The following is a 26,621-nucleotide window of genomic DNA, read 5'->3' as shown; positions in this document are numbered from 1 at the left end:
GATATTGGTTGTAATTACAAATCAGTGAGCAGGGCGATGAAGGTCAGCAAGAGAGCTCTGATAGTAATGAAAGGACAAAAGGTAGCAGGAAACATCTACAAGTTGATAGGGACTACAGTTGTAGGTGGAGCCGCCTCGGTGGAGTCTGAATCAGACAATACTGTCTTGTAGCATATGCGGCTAGGGTATATGGGTAGGATGCTAGAACTTCACAAGAGAGATTTGTTGAAGAGTGTCAAGACGTGCAAGCTTGAATTCTACAAATTTTTTGTTCTTGGGAAATAGAGCAAAGTGCAATTCAAGATGGTAACAAACAAGACGGAGGGGATTCTAGATTACGTACATACGGATCTCTGGGGACCAACCAATGTAGCATCACATGGAGGGTACTTGTATTTTGTGAGTTTTACTGATGATTTCTCATGAAAGGTCTGGGTATATTTTATGCGTCACAAGTCAAAAAATTTTACAAAGTTTAAACTATGGAAAACTTGTTAGTGAGAGCCCTAGAGCCAATCATATGATGATTGTTGTATGGACTCGATATATCATATTCCTATATATATTTATAAAGGCATTTCTTTATGATTATTATACTTACTTGTATTTGTGCCAAATAACTGAGTATAATAGTGTCCCTGAGTAGAAGGTTCTTATCTATATCAATCGATTGGTTGAATTGATAGTGAGATGATATAAAGAACACTACTCTTAATCATTCCTAGTCAAGTATTAACATTCAGGGACAATGTTAATGTGATGAGATTAGCATGTAGGTCAACTCGATGACTTGATGTCACAAGTCATGGATATTAGATATCAAGTTGGCACATGAGTATGCATTGGAGAATGTATACTGAATGACCCGCCATGAGAAAGTATCATGGATCATTATATGAGTGTCATATACTTTCTCATGTAACTATTAGTATGACTATCAGTCCTTGGACCTGAAGTCACCATGGTTTCCTACATAAGGAGTTGCATACTTTGGCTTCGTCAAACTTCACCCGTAAATGGGTGGACTATAAAGGCGACTACTGGGTATGTAACAAATTATGCGGAGGGATGTGAGTGATGTAGATGAGATCTATCCCTCCTATATGACGGGAGTGACATCATGATTCTTGATAGAGTGAGATCACTAAGTGCATGGCCATGCCCAAATAAGTCAATATGAGATATTGAGCTCATTTGATTAGAGTGAGTCTACTTGGAGTTCAAGATATAGATTGATTAGAGGATGACACGGTCTATGCCTCAATTGATCAATCTAGATGTCTTGGATAGAAGGACATTGTCACATATTGTGAGAGTCAGAATTAGTAGTCACAAAGGTAATGTTGGATCTCAACATTCTTGTAACTTGGGTAGTAATGATGTGTTGCTAGATACCGCTGATTACTTATGTTTCTAAATAGGTTTAGGAGCATTGTCAACGTTACAAGAACCTATAGGGTCACACACAAAGGGCAATTAGATGGAGATTAGGTTCATATGATGGACCAAGAGGATTAGGTTCATGTGATGAACCAAATTGGATTAAGAGTAATCCAAATTAGACTAATTGAGTTGGACTCAATTTGATTCATGTATCGAATGAGTCTAATTTAGACTATGATTCATTGAGTCAATTTAAATTAATGAATAGAGATTCATTAAATTAAATTGATTTGAATCAAATGTTAGATTTGATCAACCATGGGAGATAAGAGGTTAAGTTTGACTTGACTTGAGAGGGAAGATGAAGGGTCAAGTTTGACTTGACCAAATGCCACTTCATTGTGACTTGGCATGGGCCGACCAATGATGGTGTTCCACATCATCAAGGCTACATCATTATGTGCCACCTCATGAGGAAGACCAAGAGTCATGACTCTTGGTATTACATGGAGGTATAAGACCTCCATTAAGTGGCCAACCACATTAGTGTGGTGAGTGAATTCTCATTCAAGGTTTCTTCTTCTTCCTTTCTTCTTCTTATCTCCCTCTCCTCCATTGTCGAAACCTCTCAAGAGTGCTAGCACACTCTAAGTGGGTTTCTCCACCTTTTGTCCGTGTGGATACGTGTAGAGGAGTGTACACTTGACACTTTACGAGATCCGGCAACCATTTGGACGAGTGGGATAAGCGAAGGGCTTCGCTACAAGGGTAACCTTCTCTTTCATGTAGATCTAAGGTAGATCTAGTGTAGATAAACATGTACATGAATATTTTATTTATCTTCGCACAGATCTGTGGCTAACTTCGGGGTTTTCGCAACGTAAAAAGTGGTTTTTGTGGCTCAAAAATTCTAACAAAACTGAAGTGGAGAACCAAACCAGAAGAAAGATCAAATGTCTTAGGTCAGACAATGGGACTGAGTACACAGATTCAAAGTTTCAGGAATTTTGTAAGCATCATGGGATAATGAGACATTTCTTGGTTCGTAGGACACCTCAGTAGAACGAGGTAGCGGAAAGGTTGAACAGGACAATCATTGAGAAGGTCAGATGCCTCAGGCTGAATGCTGGGCTTGTAAAGAATTTCTGGGTAGAAGCGGTTAACATGACATGTTATCTCATTAATAGATCTGTTGGTTGCTACTCGGAAAGCCTAGAGGTTCCACTGTACAAAAATTTTGTACAAAGGTCTGAACCTTTTCCTAGCTACCATGTGTTCTTTTAAATTAAATTTTGGATCGCCTGCGGAACTTAACACGTTTGATCCAAAACTTAATCTATTTGTTCTTTTAGGTTTTGACTTGGATCTCCTGCGGAACTTAACACGTTCGACCCAAGTCACCTTAAGTTATTAATTCCATTAAATATTAATTTCCATAATCGGTTCCCAGTACTGACGTGGCGAGGCACATGACCTTCTTGGATATGGGAGCAACCACCACCGACTAGACAAAACCTTTTATAGAAAGCTAATATTTAATTTCCTAAAATAACTTTAGGTTAACCGAAAAGAACAATCAAATCACAAGGAAAAGAAAAACAAAAGAACACTTTATCGAAAATAAATTCGAAACTCTAGAATCGTATGCCTCTTGTATTTAGTATTATTTCCAAAAATAACTAGTATGATGCGGAAAGAAAAATTACTAGTTATACCTTTTAGAAAAACCTCTTGATCTTCTACCGTATTCCTCTTCTAACCTCGGACGTTGTGTGGGCAACGATCTTCCGAGATGAGAACCACCAAGCACCTTCTTCTTCCTTGCAAGTTTCGGCCATCAAAACTTCTTCTAGGATGAAGAGGTTCGGCCACCACCACCATGCTCCAAGGGATGCTAGAAACAAAGCTTTCTTTCTCTCCTTCTTCTTCTTCTTCTCTAAACTTGATCCGGCCACCATATGAGTCTCCACAAGAAGGATGAGGTTCGGCCATCAAAGAGAAGAAAGGAGGAGAGGATGGCCGGCCACACCAAAGAAGAAAAAGAGAGAGGAAAAATAATAGAGTTGTTACCCATGAAGGCACCTCTACCCTCTCTTTTATAATCCTTGGTCTTGGCTAATAAGGAAATTTAAATAAAAATTTCCTTAATTCTTTTGCCATTGATAAGGAAAATTTATTTAATTAAAAATAATTTTTTTCTCATCAACAATGTGGCCGGCCACTTTAAACCAAGCAAAGGAAATTTAATTCAATCAAGAATTAAAACTTTCCTAATTTGTTTCCGGAAATTTTATAAAAAATTTCTCTAATAATTTTCCCTTCATGATGGTCAATAAAAAGGAAATTTTATAAATTAAAATATTTCTTTTAAACATGTGGATAAAAAGAAAGTTCTCTTTAAAAAATTAAAATCTCTTCCAATCTACAAATAAGGAAAGATATCTAATCTTTTCTCAATCCTTGTAGAAACTTTATAAAAGAGATATTTAATTTTTAAACTCTCTTTTAAATCATGAACATGATTAAAAGGAAAGTTTTTACCAAAATTAAAATCAACCTTTTAATCTACAAATAAGGAAAGAGATTTAACTCTTCTCTTAATCTTTTGTAGAATCTTATAAAAGGAAAGATTTAAATTTTTAAACTCTCTTTTAAATCATGTTATCCACATGAGAAAAATTTTAAAAATAAAATTCCTTTTTATTTTAATAGGGCCGGCCACCTAAGCTTGAGTTCAAGCTAGGGCCGGCCACATGAATTCACCCATGAACCAAAACATGGCCGGCCCTAGCTTGGTCTCCAAACTAGCTTGGCCGGCCCCCTATAGGATGGGTAAGAAGGTGGATATAGGTGTGTATAGTACTCTATAATTAAGAGGCTACGATAGGGACCGAGAGGAGGAATTGGTTTTGGTCTCCCGATAAAATTAAGCATCCCGTGTTCGCCCCGAACACACAACTTAATTTTATCAATAATAATTCATTCCACTAGAGAATTATTATTGAACTACCGCACCAATCCCAAATTACATTTTTGGGCTCCTTCTTATTATGAGTGTGTTAGTCTCCCTGTGTTTAAGATAACAAATGTCCACTAATTAAGTAAGTTACTGACAACTTACTTAATTAATATCTAGTTCCAAGAGTAGTACCACTCAACTTCATCGTCATGTCGGACTAAGTCCACCTGCAGGGTTTAACATGACAATCCTTATGAGCTCCTCTTGGGGACATTCTCAACCTAGTATCTCTAGGACACAGTTTCCTTCTATAATCAACAACACACACTATAAGTGATACAATTTCCCAACTTATCGGGCTTATTGATTCATCGAACTAAATCTCACCCATTGATAAATTAAAGAAATAAATATCAAATATATGTGCTTGTTATTATATCAGGATTAAGAGCACACACTTCCATAATAACCAAGGTCTTTGTTTCTTTATAAAATTAGTATAAAAGAAACGACCTCAAATGGTCCTACTCAATACACTCTAAGTGTACTAGTGTAATTATACAGTCAAGATAAACTGATACCTAATTACACTACGACCTTCTAATGGTTTGTTCCTTTCCATTTTGGTCGTGAGCTACTGTTTATAATTTATAAGGTACTGATAACATGATCCTCTGTGTGTGACACCACACACCATGTTATCTACAATATAAATTAATTGAACAACTATATTTATCACAAATGTAGATATTTGACCAATGTGATTCTTATTTCTAGATAAATGTTTATACCAAAAGCTAGGCTTTTAGTATACACTCTAACAATCTCCCACTTATACTAAAAGACTAAGCTGCCATATCTGCTGCCATACATCTGATTCCCATCCCTTCAACATGCCCATCAAAAGCTCTTGCCTTAAGGACCTTAGTGAAAGGATCTATAGGTCATCACCTGATGCAATCTAGGCGGCAACAACTTCTCCTCGTTTATACGATTCCTCGTATTGGGTGGTACTTGCGCTCTATTGTGTTTACTTGCCTTATAGACTTATGGTTTCTTCGAGTTTGCTACTACACCAACATTATTACAATAAATTGTAATAATTTTTGGACAAACCAGAAATCATATCTAAGTCTATCTTGAGGTTATTGAGTCATTCAGCTTTTATGGCTACCTCAGAGGCTTGCCATATACTAAGCTTCTATGGTGGAGTCCAGAAAAACACCTATGCTTATCACTCTTCCATAGTTATGACTTTACCTCCTAAAGTAAACACAAAACCCCGAGGTTGACTTATTATTGTCCCTATCCGATTGGAAGTCAAAATCTATGCAACCCACAAGGACTAAATTAACTGCCTTGTAAGCTAGCATATAATCTCTAGTGCCTCTAAGGTACTACAATATATGCTTTACTGCAGTCCACTGTCCTTGTCCAGGGTTACTTTGATATCTGCTAACTATGCCCTTGGCAAAACAGATTTCTGATCTCGTGCATAGCATACATTAGGCTTCCAACACCCGTAGCATAAAGAACTGCCTTTATTTCCTTTATCTCCTTTGAAGTCTACAGAGACATATCTTTAGATAAAGTTACTCCATCCTGAAAAGGTAAGAAACCTTTCTTGGAGTTTTGTATGCTTAAAACGAGCAAGAATTTTTCCGATGTATGAAGCTTGGGATAAGTAAAATATTCTTTTCTTGCGATCCCTTATTACTTTGATCTCAAGAATATATACATTCTCCCAAGTCCTTTACATCGAATTGTTTGGACAACCATACCCTTACTTCTGACAACATTTTGATATTGTTTCCAACTACAAAAAATGTTATCTAAGTATAGTACAAGAAATACCACCACGTTTCCATCACATCTTTTGTATACACAAGACTTATCCGGTTACTAAATCCATAGATCTGGATTACTTTGATAAACCGGATATTCCAAGACCTTGAAGCTTTGTATCAGTCCATAGACTGATTGAGCTTGCACACAAGATGCTCTTAGCCCTTTGCAATGAACCCTTCTGGTTGCTTTATATGAATGCTTTCTTCAAGACTTCCATTAAGGAATGCTGTCTTGACATCCACTTACCAAATAGATAAAAGAATCCGGATAGACTTAAGCATGGCTACAAGTGAAAAAGTTTCCTTTTTCATCTAGCCTTGCTTTGAAAGTTTCTACCTTCCTGTCTATCCCTCTTTTCCTATTATAGACCTTTTTATACCCAAAGGCTTTTACACTATTTTGTGGTTCTACAAGCTTCCAGATTTTATTAGAATACATATATTCTAATTCTTTTATTCATTACTCTTTGCCAAGATACTGCATCTTTATCTTGGAGTGCTTTATCATATGACCGGAGATCAGGTTCATGTCCTCCAGGGATCGAGTCCAAAAACTCTCCCAAAACATGAATCTTTTTAGGTTGCCAAACAACCCTCCCACTACGACAAGGCACTTTCTGCAATTGTGTATCATTTGTGATACGTGTTGCAGTTTCCTTGTGGTATCTCATCTTGTACAGTTGGTACTAGATTAGACATGTCTTTTATTATTTTCTTAAGAACAAATTTTCTTATAGGCACATGGTTTATTACATAGTCCTTTTCTAAAAATCGGTCATTGATGCTAACAATGACCTTCTGATTTTTAAGACTATAAACCTACTTTCATTTCACTAGGATAACCCACAAACAAGTGAATTCCTGTCCAACTTATCATTGTCTCTCTTCTGCATATGTGCTAGACTACCCGAATCCGAATATGCTTCGAAATAGGCTTACGCCTATTCAGCAATTCTATATGAGTAGAGAGTTCTGACTTTAGAAGGTACTATATTCACTCCTGTTTCCAGAGTATATCCTTAAAATGATTTTGATAATATTCTTAATAACTTATCAATCTACTTATTTCTATAAGAGTCTTATACCTTCCTTTTCCTACACCATTCTGTTGGGGTGTAGTTAGTTGGGATTGAATCCCTACTTCTGATAAATGACTCCTAAATTCTCCCAAGAGGTACTTGCCACTACGATCTTACCGTAGTGTCTTGATACTTTTACTTTGTCGTTTCTCCACATCAGCCTCGTATTCTTTGAACTAATCAAAGCACTTAGACTTGCGGCACATCAAGTAAATATATCCGTATCTCAAATAGTTGTCTATAATATAGATGAAATATTTGAAACAACCTCTTGCATGGATGCTCATAGGATCACACAAATCAGAATGAACCAATTCCAATATATCTTTGATTCCTTACCCCTTAGACTTAAAAGCTTCTTGGTTATTTTTTCCTTTCAAGTAAGACTCGTAGGTTGGAAAGATTTCCACTACTAATGAACCCAAAAGTTCATCAGCTACCAATGAATCCTACTCGAGTTAATATAACCTAGCCTTAGAAGCCAAAGATATAATTGGTTCATTTTCGAATGTTACTTTCTCTTAAAGTTAGAAGATGTGTTACTAATCTCCATTTGTTGCATTGTGAGAGTTATTGGATTTATAAATTGCCAACCAACGTACCAGAACAGATAACTTCCCTCTTTTCCTTAATAACAACTTTGTTATTTAAAAGAGGCAGAATATCAAGTTCTTTGAATAGTTTAGAAACTGAAAACTAGTTCTTTCTAAACTTGGTGCGTAAAGACAATTACTAAAAATCCATATTTTATTCTTATCAAAAGATAAACATCTCCCACTGCAACAGCTATCATTTTTACAGTAGTGCCCATGTAGACAGTGTTTTAATTTTCATTTAGTTGCTGGGTTTCCTGGAACCCTGCAATGAATTGCGGACATGATTAATGGCATCTGTATCTACACTCCAGGTTCTGGTAGATAACACCACTAAACATGTTTCAACCAATGAATTAAATACACCTATATTGTTCTTAGTTCTAAGAAGACAGTCTACCTTAATGTCCAAGTCCTATTTCCAATCATTACAATTGGGATTGCTAAGTATTTCTTATAGTATGACTACTAGGGGATTGACAAACATTTTAAATCCTAAGAATCACAAAAATATTTGGTCAAGATCAATTCTTTAAAATCCCCATGAATTTTGTATGCCACGATAGTGTGGACGTATACAAAATCAAAGAGGAGATTTTATCCATTAATTTTATTATCTCGTCAACTTTACTTTATGACGAATAAAATTAATAGTTGATCTGTTTTTGATCAAATATTTGGTCAAAACCTTTTGAATTTAAAATAAAATATTGATTCCTCAAATAATATTTTTTAAATTCACCAACACCTCAAACACCGCGAATTTTGCATGCCACGTTAGTGTGGACGTATACAAATTCAACATTTGTAAAAGGAGGGTTTTACCCATTAACTATCTTGTCAACATATCTTTATGACAAATAAAATTATCTCAAACACCGTTAATTTTGTATGCCACGTTAGTGTGGACGTATACAAAATCAATCATTTGTAAGAGGGGTTTTAACCCTTTAATTTTATTATCTTGTCAACCTAGTTTTATGACAAATTAATAGTTGGTTTCATTTGGTCACACAAATAATAGCAGTGACTCCGATGGGGAGGATACTATTAGATGTGTCTAAGTGTATACCATTACTTGACACTAAGTCCATTAATAAGATTATGCCCCTTCCGTTGGGGAAGATCACACGCTCTTAATTAACTTCCTATAGTCATCCAAAAATGGAAGTCTATTCTAGTGATCCACAAACAAGCTCATCCGTTATGGACGAAGGCACTCAGAGCCAACGCGCAAGCTTGTTTGCATCACTTACAAACCAGTAATGGAGACCATGGGATTTATTTAAAAATCCCTCTCCCACTTAGTTATTTATAAACGAGGAATTTTAACTATGCTAGCCTACTAGTCATGTATACTAACATGCACACACAACACAATATAAAAGCAATAAATAGAAAATCTAATTTTCAACTATTATGGCTTTTATCTCTAGTTGTCCTCCGTGTGTTGTCATCCCAAGCTGCTGCCATATTTGGCCACCGCTACCGGGTCTAGCTGTCGCATCCATCTTGCTCCTTGTTCCGCTGCACCTCTGGTCCTTAGAAGGTTCCACGCTTTGCAAGATTCGATCCGCGACATAAATAGAATTTTACAATTTTGATCCTATATCCATAAAAGGAATGTACATGTATCTAGATCAAAAATAAAATCCTAATAAAACTAAATACAGCTCCTGCTGTATTTTATAATACAATCATGCACACACATATAAATGCCCTTGACATGTCCAAGGGTCCAATCACACACATAAAACTATAAGCCATAATAGTTGGATCCTGCATCCACAAAGTTAGCACATCCTACTATTATCCTGCCTAAATTATGTATGACATGTGCATAATTAAACTAATACCAAATACACAGAGGCAAAACCCTAGCTTTGATACCAATTGTTGGTTGCTACTCGGAAAGCCTAGAGGTTCCACTGTACAAAAATTTTGTACAAAGGTCTGAACCTTTTCCTAGCTACCATGTGTTCTTTTAAATTAAATTTTGGATCGCCTGCGGAACTTAACACGTTTGATCCAAAACTTAATCTATTTGTTCTTTTAGGTTTTGACTTGGATCTCCTGCGGAACTTAACACGTTCGACCCAAGTCACCTTAAGTTATTAATTCCATTAAATATTAATTTCCATAATCGGTTCCCAGTACTGAAGTGGCGAGGCACATGACCTTCTTGGATATGGGAGCAACCATCACCGACTAGACAAAACCTTTTATAGAAAGCTAATATTTAATTTCCTAAAATAACTTTAGGTTAACCGAAAAGAACAATCAAATCACAAGGAAAAGAAAAACAAAAGAACACTTTATCGAAAATAAATTCGAAACTCTAGAATCGTATGCCTCTTGTATTTAGTATTATTTCCAAAAATAACTAGTATGATGCGGAAAGAAAAATTACTAGTTATACCTTTTAGAAAAACCTCTTGATCTTCTACCGTATTCCTCTTCTAACCTCGGACGTTGTGTGGGCAACGATCTTCCGAGATGAGAACCACCAAGCACCTTCTTCTTCCTTGCAAGTTTCGGCCATCAAAACTTCTTCTAGGATGAAGAGGTTCGGCCACCACCACCATGCTCCAAGGGATGCTAGAAACAAAGCTTTCTTTCTCTCCTTCTTCTTCTTCTTCTCTAAACTTGATCCGGCCACCATATGAGTCTCCACAAGAAGGATGAGGTTCGGCCATCAAAGAGAAGAAAGGACGAGAGGATGGCCAGCCACACCAAAGAAGAAAAAGAGAGAGGAAAAATAATAGAGTTGTTACCCATGAAGGCACCTCTACCCTCTCTTTTATAATCCTTGGCCTTGGCTAATAAGGAAATTTAAATAAAAATTTCCTTAATTCTTTTGCCATTGATAAGGAAAATTTATTTAATTAAAAATAATTTTTTTCTCATCAACAATGTGGCCGGCCACTTTAAACCAAGCAAAGGAAATTTAATTCAATCAAGAATTAAAACTTTCTTAATTTGTTTCCGGAAATTTTATAAAAAATTTCTCTAATAATTTTCCCTTCATGATGGTCAATAAAAAGGAAATTTTATAAATTAAAATATTTCTTTTAAACATGTGGATAAAAAGAAAGTTCTCTTTAAAAAATTAAAATCTCTTCCAATCTACAAATAAGGAAAGATATCTAATCTTTTCTCAATCCTTTGTAGAAACTTATAAAAGAGAATATTTAATTTTTAAACTTTCTTTTAAATCATGAACATGATTAAAAGGAAAGTTTTTACCAAAATTAAAATCAACCTTTTAATCTACAAATAAGGAAAGAGATTTAACTCTTCTCTTAATCTTTTGTAGAATCTTATAAAAGGAAAGATTTAAAATTTTAAACTCTCTTTTAAATCATGTTATCCACATGAGAAAAATTTTAAAAATAAAATTCCTTTTTATTTTAATAGGGTCGGCCACCTAAGCTTGAGTTCAAGCTAGGGCCGGCCACATGAATTCACCCATGAACCAAAACATGGCCGGCCCTAGCTTGGTCTCCAAGCTAGCTTGGCCGGCCCCCTATAGGATGGGTAAGAAGGTGGGTATAGGTGGGTATAGTATTCTATAATTAAGAGGCTACGATAGGGACCGAGAGGAGGAATTGGTTTTGGTCTCCCGATAAAATTAAGCATCCCGTGTTCGCCCCGAACACACAACTTAATTTTATCAATAATAATTCATTCCACTAGAGAATTATTATTGAACTACCGCACCAATCCCAAATTACATTTTTGGGCTCCTTCTTATTATGAGTGTGTTAGTCTCCCTGTGTTTAAGATAACAAATGTCCACTAATTAAGTAAGTTACTGACAACTTAATTAATATCTAGTTCCAAGAGTAGTATCACTCAACTTCATCGTCATGTCGGACTAAGTCCACCTGCAGGGTTTAACATGACAATCCTTATGAGCTCCTCTTGGGGACATTCTCAACCTAGTATCTCTAGGACACAGTTTCCTTCTATAATCAACAACACACACTATAAATGATACCATTTCCCAACTTATTGGGCTTATTGATTCATCGAACTAAATCTCACCCATTGATAAATTAAAGAAATAAATATCAAATATATATGCTTGTTATTATATCAGGATTAAGAGCACACACTTCCATAATAACCAAGGTCTTTGTTTCTTTATAAAATCAGTATAAAAGAAACGACCTCAAATGGTCCTACTCAATACACTCTAAGTGTACTAGTGTAGTTATACAGTCAAGATAAACTGATACCTAATTACACTACGACCTTCTAATGGTTTGTTCCTTTCCATTTTGGTCGTGAGCTACTGTTTATAATTTATAAGGTACTGATAACATGATCCTCTGTGTGTGACACCACACACCATGTTATCTACAATATAAATTAATTGAACAACTACATTTATCACAAATGTAGATATTTGACCAATGTGATTCTTATTTCTAGATAAATGTTTATACCAAAAGCTAGACTTTTAGTATACACTCTAACAAGATCACCAAGGGCAGCACTAGAAGGCAAAGTATTAGAGGAAGTATGGATAGGGAATCAAGTAGATTACTCTCATCTTTAGGTTTTTGGATGTCCAGCCTATATGAGCATATCTAGTGAGGAAAGATCAAAGATGGATGCGAAGTCAAAGTAGTACATATTTCTGGGATATCAGAAAGGAGTTAAAGGCTTCAAGCTTTGGGATCCTAAGACAAACAAGGTGGTGATCGACAGAGATGTAGTGTTTGACCAGGAAGCTAGATTACAGCGTACTCAGGAAGAAGGAAATGAAATACTACAAAGAAATATGGAGAAAGATGTTATGCAGGTGGAGCTAGAGACTCATGACTCTGATGATTCTAGCTCAAAGCACATGGAGCATCACACTATAGCTGGTGGCAAAACGAGACGAGTCATAAAACCACCCACCAGATACGGATTCAAAGACTTGGTATCTTATGCGCTTATCACTAGTAGTAGAGACCCTATATCTTTGTAGGAGACGATACACAACTCTGAAAAGGATAGGTGGACGAGTGCTATGGCAGAGGAGATGGAGTCGTTGCATAAGAACCAAACGTGGGATCTAGTGGAACTTCCTGAAGGAGAGAAAGCTATAGGGTGCAAGTGGATATTCAAGAAAAAAAAAACAATGTTAAAGGAAGAAGAAGTGAAGTTCAAGACTCGATTGGTAGCAAAGGGGTATTCACAGAGAAAGGGGATTGAGTATGAAGAAATTTTGTCTCCGGTGGTAAGACATACGTCAATTAAAGCGGTGTTGGCTTTAGTGGCACATCACAATTTGCAGCTTGAGCAAATGGATATGAAGTCGGCATTTCTTCATGGAAATTTAGAGGAGCATATTTTTATGTCACAACCCGAGAGATTTAGTCAGCTCGGACAAGAGCGATTGGTTTGCAAGTTGAAGAAATCACTTTATGGATTGAAACAATCTCCTAGGCAATGGTATAAACGTTTTGATTCATATATGATTCAAAATGGATATAGGAGATGTGAGTATGACTGCTGCATATATGAGAAGAGCCTTGAAGATGAATCACTGATTTTCTTACTACTATACGTAGATGACATACTCTTTGTTGCGAAGAAGATCAAAGAGGTTGACAAATTGATGAGGCTACTGAGCAAGGAATTTGACATGAAAGATTTGGGAGAGGCTAAGAAGATTCTTGGGATGAAGATTCACAGGAATAGAGCTGCAGGGAGATTATAGTTGTCTTAATGTAGCTATGTGGAGAAGGTGCTAGATAGGTTTAACATGAAGAATGCAAAGTCGGTGAGCACACCCCTGGCACATCACTTCAAGTTATCTAGTACACAGTGTCCAAAGATGGATAACGAGATCCAAGAGATGTCAAATGTTCCTTATGCTAGTCTAGTTGGTTGTCTGATGTATGTCTAGGGCTGTAAACGAGCCGAGCCGAGCCGAGCTTTAGGGTGTTCAAGCTTGTTTAATAAGATAACCGAGCCGAGCCGAACCGAGCTTAAAATGAACCAAGCTTTTGAAATGAGTGTTCAAGCTTGGCTTGGTTTATTTTTTATGAGCTTGAGCTTGTTTGAAGCTTGGCTTGAGCTTGGTTCGTTTAGATGTTATCAAGCTCTCAATTGAAGCTTGGCTTGAGTTTGGTTCGAGCTTGGCTTGAGCTTGGTTCGAGCTTGGCTTGAGCTTGGTTTGAGCTTGGCTTGAGCTTGGTTCGTTTAGATGTTATCAAGCTCTCAATTCAAGCTTGTTTGATTGTTTGAAACTTTTAATTGTTTGATTGATTATTAAGATTGATAATTTAAATTTATTTATTTATTTTATTTAACTTAATTATTTATTTAGGATATTAAAAAGAGTTTTATTAATAAATATGGTTCGTGAACATTGTTCACGAACATTGTTCACGAACGTTGTTCACGAACGTTAACGAGCTGAACACATATGTGTTCAAGCTTGTTTGTTTAATTAATCCTATGTATATTGAACGAACATAAACAAGCTCTTACCAAGCCGAACACCAAGCTTGTTCACGAATGTTTGGTTCATTTACAGCCCTATGTATGTCATGGTTTGTACGAGATCAGATTTGGCGCAAGTAGTTAGTATGGTAAGCAATGTTCTCTCAAATCCTGGTCGACCACATTGGGATGTAGTGAAGTGGATTTTCAGATGCTTGAGAAATACAACTGATTATGACATCATGTTCAGTAGACAGCCGGAAGATCCTTCAGTTGCTGGGTACATAGATGCGGACTATGCAGGAGATTTAGATAACAGGAGGTCTACTACATGATACGTGTTCAATGTGGCAGGAAGACCTATTTGTTGGAAATATATGATTCAATCTATTGTCGCATTGTCTATTACGGAGTCAGAGTACATGGCAGCAGTTGAAGTAGCGAAGGTTATGACTTACAAGGTTGGTCAGAGAACTGGTGTTTAACAAGGTGGAATCAAGTTGTTATGCGATAGTCAGAGTGTTATCTATTTGGCGAAGAATCAGATGTATCATGCGAGAATCAAACACATTGATGTGATATTTCACAAGATCAGAGAGTTAATTGCTTCTGGGAAAATTTAACTTGAGAAGGTCCACACTACAGACAATGCTGCAGACATGCTGACAAAGCCAGTGACTACAGAAAAGTTCAAGCATTGCTTGAACTTAATCCATATCTCTAGATGCTAGAGGAAGGAAGCTCAGACCCAGAGATCCAGGTGAAGTTTTATTCAGATACTCGTGTTCTTCGAAGGGGTGAATATTCGTTAAAGTGGAGATTGTTGACGGATGTCTCATATTTGGATGAGGTCAATGCAATGGATGTTATGAAAGAAAATTTTGTTAAGATTTTTTCGTAATAAAATTCTGTTACGATTTTATATAACAGAATTTTGTTATAATTTTTCATAACAGAATTCTGTTGCGATTTTTTATAACAAAATTCTGTTATGATTTTACCGGGTCTGAGGTTTGTGCATTATTTATAGAGGTTATTATAAACCTATTGTATAACAATAAACACAAGAATCATTAGATGTGATTCTCTTGTGTAGAGAGAATTCTAATAAAATTTTGGCCGTTTTTATGGAGTAGGCACGCCGCCGAACTACGGTAACTCTTCTTCTTTCTCTTCTTCTCTTTCCTCGTGTTTGCTCTCCTTTTGTGCATCTTTATCTTATTACTCCGTGTGATCTTTTTTCTCTCTTCCTTTTCTTTCATATTTTAGAAATTGAGAGGTGTTGCCCTCTCTTTACACAACAGTTTTTAAACTAATTTTATTTGACCGAAAGATAAGACGATCAGTAAGTTTCATATGGATATGCATGCAACAGAAATTTCCGAGTGTATATGTTCATTATTTATGGATAGTGCATACGGACTATAAATGATTTTTTTTTGGAACTGCTTTTCATGTTTTCTACCTCTTCTAACTGCGATAGAAGCTAAATATGCAATATCTTTTATATATGATAATGAGATGTGTTTATGTTATCTTTACAGGAGGTATGAGAATCTTGGCAATACTGAGATTGTCATAGCCATTTGATTTTCTTCCCCCTCCTCTATAGTATGCCATTGTTGTGCCACCATACAAGCATTTTTACACAAATTGAAATGGTAATTGTAATATTTTTACATCCCTACATCATACTTCATGTCCATGGTTTCGATGATCACCTCATGATCTCCTCCGTCTCCTCATCTACTTCACCAAATATAGTGAGTATGCCAACATGCAACTAATAGGGGCATGCTTCGATGGAGACTTAATCCCTTTATCTGATTTTTTTTCAACCATTATGTTGAAGTATTCTTGGTCCCTTTTATCCATTCTTCAATGGCTAAATCATGCCAAACGGCCAGCGAAAATGACGGGCCTAACTCCAAATGTCATTTTTCATTATAAAAAAATTCGACAACTTTTGCTAGCTAGTAGATGAATCACAAATACACACACCATAACTTAAAAAATTTATTGATAGAAAATTTATTATTATTTATTATAATAATGATATAAATTTTAATTTTGATTAATTATAGTATTTATTTATTAATTTTTATCATACAATTTTAAAAAATACAAATGGTTAAAATTTTATAAAAATATATTATCGATGGAAATTTTAAATGATAATTTTAAATTTTTTATAGTGAAAAATATACTATATTAATTATTATAATTAAATATCTCAAATATGGATGAAGAGTAATATAAAGTAAAATATTAAAATAAATTATATTTTAAAATCTTAAAATAAATATTTTTTTATTATATTATATATATTGAACCAAATAATATTAGATTATATTTTATTCTCCATAACGTTTATTCATACAGTTGTCAAACAGACAACCTATGGCGGGATGGGTCGGCCCGTGACGGGTCAATCACTTGGCGGGGGGGGGGGGGCTGACTCGTCAATTTGGCGGGTTGAAAAATTTCCAATCCAACCCAATCTAAGACAAGTTACGGGTTTGACATACCAACCCACGGACCCATCAATTTTTTTTTAAAAAAATAAAAAATATTTTATATTTTCAACGTTTTACTTCGGAAATGTTTCATCAACCAAATGTATCCATAAATATGTATTTTAAATATAAATGAACACAAACGAGTAATTATGTGAGATGAAAAATATTATTTTATTTCAAAATTATAACAAATAAAGATAATAAATTGACAAAAAACTTAACTTATATGTGTTTCTCAAGCCACGGGCCAACCCAAGCACGGGCCTAGGTGAGTCGGCCCATGACAGACTTGGGTTGATAAAATTTCAACTCAACCTATTTAAATTATTTGACCGGATTGATCAACTCGACGGGTCCAACTCAAATTGACGAATCTATTCATTCATAATCATATAACTAAATGTCGGACCAAACGCACCTTCAAAAAGCCAAATCCAACGGTGGCAAAGGTGTCCAGAGTGGCATAGTGTTGGAAAAGATGATTTTTTTTTTTTTGTGCCCACTTCAACTATTTAAGGCTCGAGAGCCGAACCATGGGCACACTTTCGTTTGGTTCTGGAGAGGGATTAGGGTTCTTCACTGAGACGGCTTCGGTGAGCCCGATTTCGACCGCTTTGTTTTCTGTAACTGTTACTTCATGTATACATGCAGTGAAAATCTTGTCTGGAGATGCTAAAGTTGCCTCTTCCTTGGGTGTTTAAGTGATGATTGTGCATGTTTGGTTGGTTTAGGGTTCTTCCCTGATGATTGATTCCAAGTTTCTTGATATACCTTATGCATGATAATGTTAATCCTTGGGTTTTCTCGTTACAGAGAAATCTGTGTTATTAGAAATGCCAAAACTGATATAATATTTGTGCGCAACGGATGGTAGATATTAAGAATTTGGATTTAATTTGCATTTTCACATCAATTATCTCAAGTAATTTTTAGGGGATTAGTCACCATTTCTAGATATTTCTAGGGGTTTTTTTCCCTCTCTATTAAGGATTTATTTCTTCTTTAATAGAGAAGGAAAAAAACCCTAGTAATATCTAGAAATGGTGCATAATACCCTTAAAATTACTTGAGATTATTGATGTGAAAATGCAAAGTGATCTATTTGAAGGGGAGTCGTGGCGCAATGGTAAACTTATTGCCATGTGACCTCAAGGTCACGGGTTTGAGTCTCGAAAATAACCTCTTGCAAAGCCTGCATACAATAGACCCTTCCCCAGGACCCCATATTGGTGGGAGGTTCGTGCACCGATCTATCCTTTATTAAGGATCTATTTGTTTCGCATAAAATATTATGTTTGTTTAAACCATTTCCAAGGAAATTTTTGTCAGAAAATGAATTTTCCCCCCTTGTTTGGCATGCATGATACAAGAAAGATATTTTCCATTCCTTTTTTTTTTGGATAATTTAGGTGTCCGAACTTGCCCAATTAATCCGAGAGGTAGGCGACCTTCTCCTGGTTTATCTACCGGGCAAATAATTGTTCCCTCAGGATAGTCTAGTGGCTAGCACATGAGGTGTTGCCACCATGAGATCTGGGGTTCGAATCTCGGCAAAGTCAAAGTAAATGCCTTCCTTATGTGTTAGTCACTATTCCAAAGGCTAGTAGCCACCCGTGATTTACCTCCTTCGTGTTGACCCTAGGACGGGTTGGCGGGGGCACTGGGGGGCGAGCATATTCGCCTTTTGTCACCATCTACTGAGCAAATAATTTATACCTTTTTCAGTCTTTTGGCTAAGATCAAGTGCAGTTTCCATTCCCCTTCTTCCTTCTCTTCCTTGCCAAGGGCAATTCATATCTTGACAGGTGGTGGCGGGATTGAGGGCAATGTGACGAATTTAGTGAGACCACAAATTTGACACGATCAATAGCTCCTTTTGTTAGATGAGGCAACAGGCTACGATAGCTAGGTCTTGGTCTCGTTGGGTCACAATGGGTGATGGTGTGCAACGCCGGGTTGCTATTCTTGAGGAAGAGGAGCAGACAAATGGGGAGGGTTGTTGTTTGTGGAGGAGAGTTGTGAACGGATGTGATTCAAGTAGAATTTGTTTCGTTTCAATTGATTAAGATTTTATGTGAAGCCAAACATTGCAAAACCAAGAAGAGACATTCTTTGAGAAAACATTTTCCCTGAACCAAACAAACCCTAAATTACTTCTTTTATGAGAACCTCATCGAGGCCAAAAAATTATTGCTCCATAAGGCTAAGACAATCTATTAGAGAGAATCATAAGAATTAAAGAGGATGGCTGCTAGCTATCAGGTATCATATAGGGAAGGAAGTGAAGCACTAGATAGACCATGAAACGCTGATCCACCAAAGTTTTTGCCACCGAAACCTGTCTTGTTTCTTTTCCAACCTGGTAAATAACAACACGTTTAGCAGCAAATTGGTTTATAGAGATAGAGAGGTGCAAATCCCGCCATTTTTAGCAAAAAGTTGTAGTAGTCCAATGATTGAGCATTTTCTGAACAAGTGGTATGGAATCGATTGGCGATGCGTACATTTGTAGCCGACCCGATATAAGTCGGGACACACAGTTTGTTGTTGAGCGATATTATGCCCCAAAGTCGGACTCTATCTTAAAACTCAATCTCTATGGAAAGATAGTGGTTTGTGTTAGGTTGTCTTTTTCCTTGAATCACCTTTCTTTTATCATAGGATATTTGATTATTGTTTGATGTTCGTACGGTGACTCAACCTGAAAATCAGGGTTTTAGAATCAAAATTTTTCTTCCATCAAAATTGAAATCTCTGTCAATTTCATTCGCTCCAATTTGTTGAATGGTGAGTATCTGCTTTAGCATTCACAAAAAATGTTGGAATAAACCATCATTTTGTTCTGTCGAATGTCAGGTTGTGTAAGTATATTTTATTTGGTAGTTGAAATAACTGATACTCTCTAAATATACTTATGCAAACATGATAATTTTCTTATCTTTGTATTCATTGATCTTTCTTTCTTTAGTTGTCATTGGTTTGCACTTAAATCTTAAAATTGTGTGCAGATATATACCATATGCACTGTTTTGTTTAGTATGCAAGTACACATGGTGGAAAATTTTGCTGATGAATTGTTTCATGTTCTAGGAAGCTTTTTCCCGAAAACAGTTCAATTCGATTCTGTTGTACATCATCCTAGGACACATATCGGTAAGTCATAATGGGATTGTAGATTTGAATTGACACTTAAATCAGCCATATGTTGCTGATTAGTTCGAAAAGAAGTGGCATGCTAAGCGCGAGTTATGATATTATACTTGATCGCTATATATATTTTGTTTTAAGGAATTCAGAAATAGAAATTGTTGTTGATTACAGATTGGTTAAAGTTATCAAATGTCTCCAAAGCGCAAAGAATGCCATTATACGGACAAGGAAGAATTTAAACTACCTCCTAGCAGAACAATAGTTTCATCTGGAAGCTATATCGATGTATCAACTTTGAATGGCTCGTGCTCGAGTTCAGGGTCTATGGATGTTGGGTATGTCTACAAGAGGATGAGGTTCCAAAGAAACTCACTTGCTCTTCTCCCAGAACCTAATCATATAAAAGATACAAAACAAGGTTTCGGTTCAAAGTCCTCCATTAATTCCGAGGATAAACTGTTGGAAGTTCCGAAAGCTGATACTAAAACATCTCCGGCTGTTGTTCGAAGCACAAGAAACGCTGAGTCTGTTCATGATTCTGGCTTGCACCACTTGAGTTCTATTGAAGAATTTGACATACATGATCAAGCATCCAATCTAGATCATTGTCATAGTTTAGACGATAGATGTTCATCCTCAAAATCCAATGTGGAACTCACATCTACTTTCTCCAAGATAGAAACAATTAATACCTATGAGTGTTCAACTTCTGATATTCTGGAACCACGAGAATTTAAATCGACGAGGGAGCTTTGTATCTATGTGCTAAAAAAACACAGGCTTCTGGGAAATTCTCGTACTAGAATCAGCCATTATGATATAGGAATCATGTCGAATGATAACAGTGAGCTTTCTCAGAAATGCAAAATATGTGGGCTATTCGAAAACCCACTGAAGATGCTTATTTGCGATGAGTGCAATAAAGCGCATCATCAGTCTTGTTGTGTTCCGAGATTGAAACAACTTCCAGTCAATGAATGGTATTGCCTTCCTTGTTTCAAGAAGAAGCCAAAACATCTGATGAATAAGTCATCAAAGGCTGTAGGCAAAAGCTCAAATCACACAAATAGAAAGAATTCTATATTGTTCATGTTGAAGGACCATAAACCATATACCACCGGAGTTCGAATTGGTAAAGATTTTCAAGTTGAAGTCACAGACTGGTCTGGACATGCTTCCGAGTATGTTATTCGCCTATCTCCTTTTTATCAATAAGATCTCACCTAGTAGTTTATGTTTCTACGTGTCACTTCTTATGTCTTTCTCTTTGTTTGATTTGATTTTTCTTCACCAATCTCTTTGATTATGTAGCGAAGATGATTATTTCAATGAGCCTTATAAAATGGATACAGATGAATCCGTAAATTCGAATGTAAGGGTTAAAATCTTTTTCTTGAAGTAATCATTTATCTTTTGTGTTGTTTTGGATACTAAATGGGTTGCATGTGTCAAATGTAATGGTTAGGTTTGGAATGGAAGAGAGATTCAATATCATTGCAATATTGGTAATTGGGTGCAATGCAAGGAGGTTATATACTCAAATAGATGTGACAAGGGCACTATATGTGGAAAGTGGCGCAGGTTCTTATTTCTTATCTTCAAAAACTAGTCTACTTCTTTACCGTTTCACTTGGTTATGATTGAACTTTTTATTGGTTCAAGTTCATTCTTTTACATTAGTACATACAAACTTGATTTTTACTTATGTAATAGTTGAATAATGATTTCTATGCTCGATAGCAAAAATAACCATGAAATACCACTGCTTATGGAAAACTTGTTCCAAATTTATAAGGAATAAGAATTCTGTGCTCTATTCTAACAATAACTCTTCCTTATCTATTTTAAGCTTTCTATATAACTCATTGATTGCTTCAATTAGACCAACTAGGTTGGCTAGTCTCGTCAATCTGGATAGTTCATTTGAGTTGGTTAGGCTAAACAGTCTAGGCAAGCTAGGTAGGCCAGGTGGGGAGGAGTTAAATGAGTTGGACGATCCAAACGGTCAAGATTAGTTAGTTGGGCCAAATTGTCAAGATGGTTTGCGCAAGCTAGGTCGCCTAGCTCATCTGGACGGGTTAAATGGTCCAAGGTAGTCTAGTCTATTCGAATAGGTAGGAGTAGAGATGGATCTTGCTAAGGGTTTCCTTGTGCTCTAGCCCCTTGTGCTCTAGCCCAACCCTAATTTTTTTATCATTACCTATGTAATTTTTTTTCTTAGTCCACTAAAGTCCACTCCTCCCACACCCAAAGCCCAACCTACCTCATTAAGTTCAAGCCTCTCCCAGCTCTAATTCCTAGATCCGTCCCTGGATAGGAGAATTAGGTTGTCCAAATGATTTGTGGCAAGTAGGCGGAGGGGAAGGCAGGGCGATACAAGTGAGATAGATGATCTTGGATGGTCAAGTTGACTTGCATGGTTTGGGTTGACCAAGTGATTTAGCCGGTACTGGATAGGTCGATTAGGCTTATTGAAGTAAATTGTGCAAGTAAAATGTGTCAAAAAAAATTATTTACGTGGTGATGTATTTTATTGTGATTTATTTATTTATTTATTATATTCTATGAACCAAAAAATGAATACTTAAGAATTTTGCATTCTTCCTTTTGGAAAGAGAGGATTAGTGATTGCTGCTTTCTCTAGGCCTACAACAAAATATGGAAAAACCACAAATGGTACGATCCCTCAGTCACCCAAAATGAAAGAGACAATTTTGTAGTTCTTAGTCTATGGTGATGCATTGCTAAGGTGCTCCATTTCCCTCTAAGACGAATCTAAACCTGTTCTCGAGGATTCCAGAACACAATCATATATATTACTAATTATGGCTAATGGTATACCATTGCATAGAGTTCGGTCGGAGAGCTAGACACTAAGGGCTTTCGGTATAACTAATATTGAATATAGAATTTTAGCATCAATAAGAGAATAAAGAATGATTTGATTAGGCATCATTTGTAACGCCCCAGCCCGGGCGGGCCTCACCTGACTGAACCGGGAACGCCACCCAAAATTGTCCATCGGGTTGATGACTAGCTCCACAGACCACTGGAGGTCCTTTCAGCATGCTTTGCCATCACTTGCACGCACTCTGGAAAACTTCCCAGGAGGTCACCCATCCTCAGATTTCTCCAAGCCAAGCACGCTTAACTTTGGAGTTCTTAAGTTTGGGCTTCCGAAAAGGAAAATGCACCTTGGTGATATGGATAGTACCATCTAACATTTTAAGCCATAACTAAAATCTCAGAACAGGGATATCACGCACCCTGAAAAACTTCCCAGGAGGTCACCCATCCTCAGATTTCTCCAAGCCAAGCACGCTTAATTTTGGAGTTCTTAAGTTTGAACTTCCGAAAAGGAAAGTACGTCTTGGTGATATGGATAGTACCATCTAACCTTTTACAGCCTGTTTGGAATGATATGGAATTCAATTCCTTTTAGAATTGGAATTGAATTCCATGCTTTGGAATGATTTTTTAGCTAAGAATTGATATGGAATTCAATTCCAATTCCATCAAACAAGGCAAAAGTAAATCACACCTCTTTATGTGTGATTTAGATAGGGAATTCAATTCTCCATATTATGTCCATTGTGCCCTCATTCTCTCTTCTTTGTAAAAAAAGAAAAGAAAAAAGAGAGAAGGATAAAATGGTAAAACATAAGAATTTCATAACTTAAGTTGCAATTCATTCCAAACATGAGAATTGAATTCAATTCCTTATGGAATTCCATTCATAATAGAATTCAATTCAATTCCATGACTTAAGCTATTTCCAAACAGGGTGTTAAGTCATATTTAACCAGAATCTCAGAAAGGGGTATTACATCATTAGTCAAGATAATTTTGTAAGAACAAAGTTGAGTTTGATCCTTCATGCTTCACATTTCTTTTTCAAATGTTGGCGCGCAAACCCTAAAGTGTTTCTTTTAGATTTCGATGTGGTTAGCTCTCATTTATTATTGCAGGGCTCCTCTTTTCACAATTCAGAGTGAAGATTGGGACTGCTCTTGTGCTATTCAATGGGATCCAATTCATGCAGATTGTGTTGTGCCTCAGGTGAATAATCTTTACACGAATCAACACAGCATTATGTTATCAGTTAGTCGCCTGAATTCATTATTAAATAACCTCATTAGATATTGATGAACTCGTTACTTGTATCATATCCAATGGATTCTGGTCTGTTTTGCGTCATTATCAATGCATATGAAAACCAATACTACTTTCCACAAAGTCATTGATACAATATAACTAAGAATGTTGGGCTGATAGACCGTTTGCTGCGAGTGTTTCCTGATTTATTCTGGTGGCCGGTGGGAAACTTCTGCAGAGTCGGGCCGGTCACCCAAGATTGATCGACATAAGCTGGATACTTGGTGCCGACTAAAAAAAATGATACGATATAAAGTCAATTCGACATTTCTTGCTTATCGTAGATTGTTATTTTGCAATCAATAATTGCTTCCTCTATTATTTGATTGATTTTGGTGTTTCAGTGTTGCTGTTTTTAAAGCTATTGTTAAATCTGCAGGAACTTGCAACCGAAGAGGTTCTCAATCAACTAAAATTTATAAAACGGGTATGTGAAAAACAATCCTTCTTGAATAATCATTATACTCCGCAATCTTCTTTGCTCGTAATGTCTTGCTACTGAAAAATCCTCACAATTTCTAGTTCTATGCTAAAGATAAGTTTGGCTTATGATATTTAGTTAGAGTTGTAAGTTCATGTAGGCTGTGTCAACTTGTTCATGTAATCACTCTAAGCGAACATAATTTGCACCAATGTGTTGGTTGAGTTGAGTGATTTATCGGAGTTGAAAGCCTTCATGCTCCATGTTTCTCACTATGCTCACAATTCCATGCAGTTGAAGGCTCGACTGAGTTCTAAATCCTAAAGGACTCCAATCCAACTTGTACGGTAACAAAATGCTCTCTTGTAGCGCGACTAAATTACAATAGTTCGGAGTACTTTTATGCCCCGATCTCTTACACCACATACTCAATTGTTGTTACACCCAGACACTCCTGTATTTATGTATCTCACAAAAATTCAAATATAGGTTAACTGTGACATTGTTCAATGAGATTGTTCTACTTCTTCGGTCTAATTTTTTTCAATATATCATCGTGATGTATACAAGTAGGGAATCACTGTTTGAAACATAGAAATCTTGCTCCCAAAAGAACAAGATGTATCGGGTTACCAATCGACTGAAAATGAAGTTTCAGCAATAGTTTTTCCCCTTGAGAACGACTTGTTTTTGCGATGTACCATGAAGGAATGACTAGAAAAAGTGGCAAGGATAGTTATAACATTCTAAATATAGGTCAAAATATTGAGCCTCCAACATCTACCTACCACTTTTCCTTTAGAAAATTTATGGTAGGTTTGTGGGTTATAATATGAGCATCTAGATTGATTTCGCTATTCATATGGACAGGGTTGTAAATGAACTACATATTCGTGAATAAGTTTAGTGTTCGGCTTGGTAAGAGTTTGTTTATGTTCGTTTAATATTTACAAGATCAATTAAATAAATAAGTTTGAATAGCTTGTTAAACTAAAGAAACAAGTTTGGACACATGTATTCAGTTCATTAATGTTCGTGAACAACGTTTGTGAACAATATTTGTGAATAAGGTTCGTAAACAATGTTCATGAACCATGTTTATTAATAAAACACTTATCAATATGTTAAATAAATAAAAAAAATAAATAAATAAGTTTGAATTATCGAGTTCAATAATCAATCAAACAAGTAAAAGTTTCAAGCAATCAAATGAGCTTCAATTAAGAATTTGAAAACATCTAAACGAATCAAACTTGAATCAAGCTCAAGTCAATTTTGAATTAAGAGTTTGAAAACATCTAAACGAATCAAACTCGAATCAAGCTCAAGCAAAACTTGAATTGAGAGCTCGATAACATCAACGTAGGGAAGAAAAAGGATTTTCTATTAAAAAATATCCTTTCATGCATGCAAAGGAAGAGAAAAAGGAGAGAAGAGGGAAGAAAGTCCTTTGGGAAAAGGAGGAAGGAAAGAAAGAGAAACTCATGGAAGAAAAAAAAATAGCACCAATGTAGGGTAGGACGAAGGAAAGAAAAAAAAAATAGCATCAACGCAGGGATGTCATGAGCGCAGGGCGACTCAAGTCTATTTGAATCTTTTGATAAGAAAAAAAATTTCTCTAGTTTTTTTTATTCAGACTTGGGACCAAAAAACTTTTAGACTTGAGATAAAAAATGATGGTTTAATTTTTTTTAAAATAAATTAAAATATTAATTTTAAAAAATAATTTTTTATATAAAATTTATTTTTCTCACTATTTGAGATGTAAAATTATTAACTAAATTATCATATTCAAGTTTTAATAATCTTCAAAGAAATATAAATTTTACGATATTAGATAGTGTATTATTATTAAATATAATGATACACTTTAAAGAAATAATAAGTGTACAATTTATTTAGCTGAAAATCAGTGTATTTAGAATTATTTAAAAATGAAGAAAGATAAAAGTATCTGTCATTACTTAAATAAAAGATAGAGAGAACAATACTTACAAAAAGGAATAAAATTGAGGAAATAAGAATAATGTAATAGGACAACAATAGAAACAATCATGCTCCCATGTTTAAC

At 35.9% G+C, this 26,621-nt stretch overlaps 1 protein-coding gene across 3 annotated transcripts; it reads left to right on the top strand.

Moving 5' to 3' along the window:
* The first annotated feature begins 17,355 nt into the window (after nt 1-17,355).
* Nucleotides 17,356-25,227, top strand: LOC122021475. Of its 3 annotated transcripts, none has more exons than XM_042579593.1 (8): nt 17,356-17,417; nt 19,915-19,977; nt 20,146-21,155; nt 21,286-21,346; nt 21,440-21,555; nt 23,943-24,033; nt 24,509-24,556; nt 24,845-25,227. In XM_042579593.1, the coding sequence occupies exons 3-8, from the start codon at nt 20,164-20,166 to the stop codon at nt 24,872-24,874; spliced, it is 1,338 nt and encodes a 445-aa protein (XP_042435527.1). In that variant the 5' UTR covers nt 17,356-17,417; nt 19,915-19,977; nt 20,146-20,163; the 3' UTR covers nt 24,875-25,227. The 3 variants fall into 3 exon arrangements, with proteins under 3 accessions (XP_042435527.1, XP_042435528.1, XP_042435530.1); XM_042579596.1 differs by having other exon boundaries at nt 17,390-17,417; nt 19,833-19,977; XM_042579594.1 differs by lacking the exon at nt 19,915-19,977.
* Nucleotides 25,228-26,621: the final 1,394 nt, after the last annotated feature.

Source organism: Zingiber officinale, chromosome 9A (assembly GCF_018446385.1).
Source record: "Zingiber officinale cultivar Zhangliang chromosome 9A, Zo_v1.1, whole genome shotgun sequence".
In the NCBI taxonomy this organism is placed as follows: Eukaryota; Viridiplantae; Streptophyta; class Magnoliopsida; order Zingiberales; family Zingiberaceae; genus Zingiber; species Zingiber officinale.
The sequence above is the reverse complement of the archived record's forward strand: the minus strand, read 5'-3'. Positions and strand labels throughout refer to the sequence as shown.

Excerpts from the sequence above, each read along its gene's own strand:
- LOC122021475 (XM_042579594.1), top strand. The coding sequence starts at position 20,164 with ATGTCTCCAAAGCGCAAAGAATGCCATTATACGGACAAGGAAGAATTT. Across the intron at positions 21,347-21,439 it reads ATGAATCCGTAAATTCGAAT|GTTTGGAATGGAAGAGAGAT; the intron begins GTAAGGGTTAAA and ends TGTAATGGTTAG. Across the intron at positions 24,034-24,508 it reads CAGATTGTGTTGTGCCTCAG|GAACTTGCAACCGAAGAGGT; the intron begins GTGAATAATCTT and ends TTAAATCTGCAG.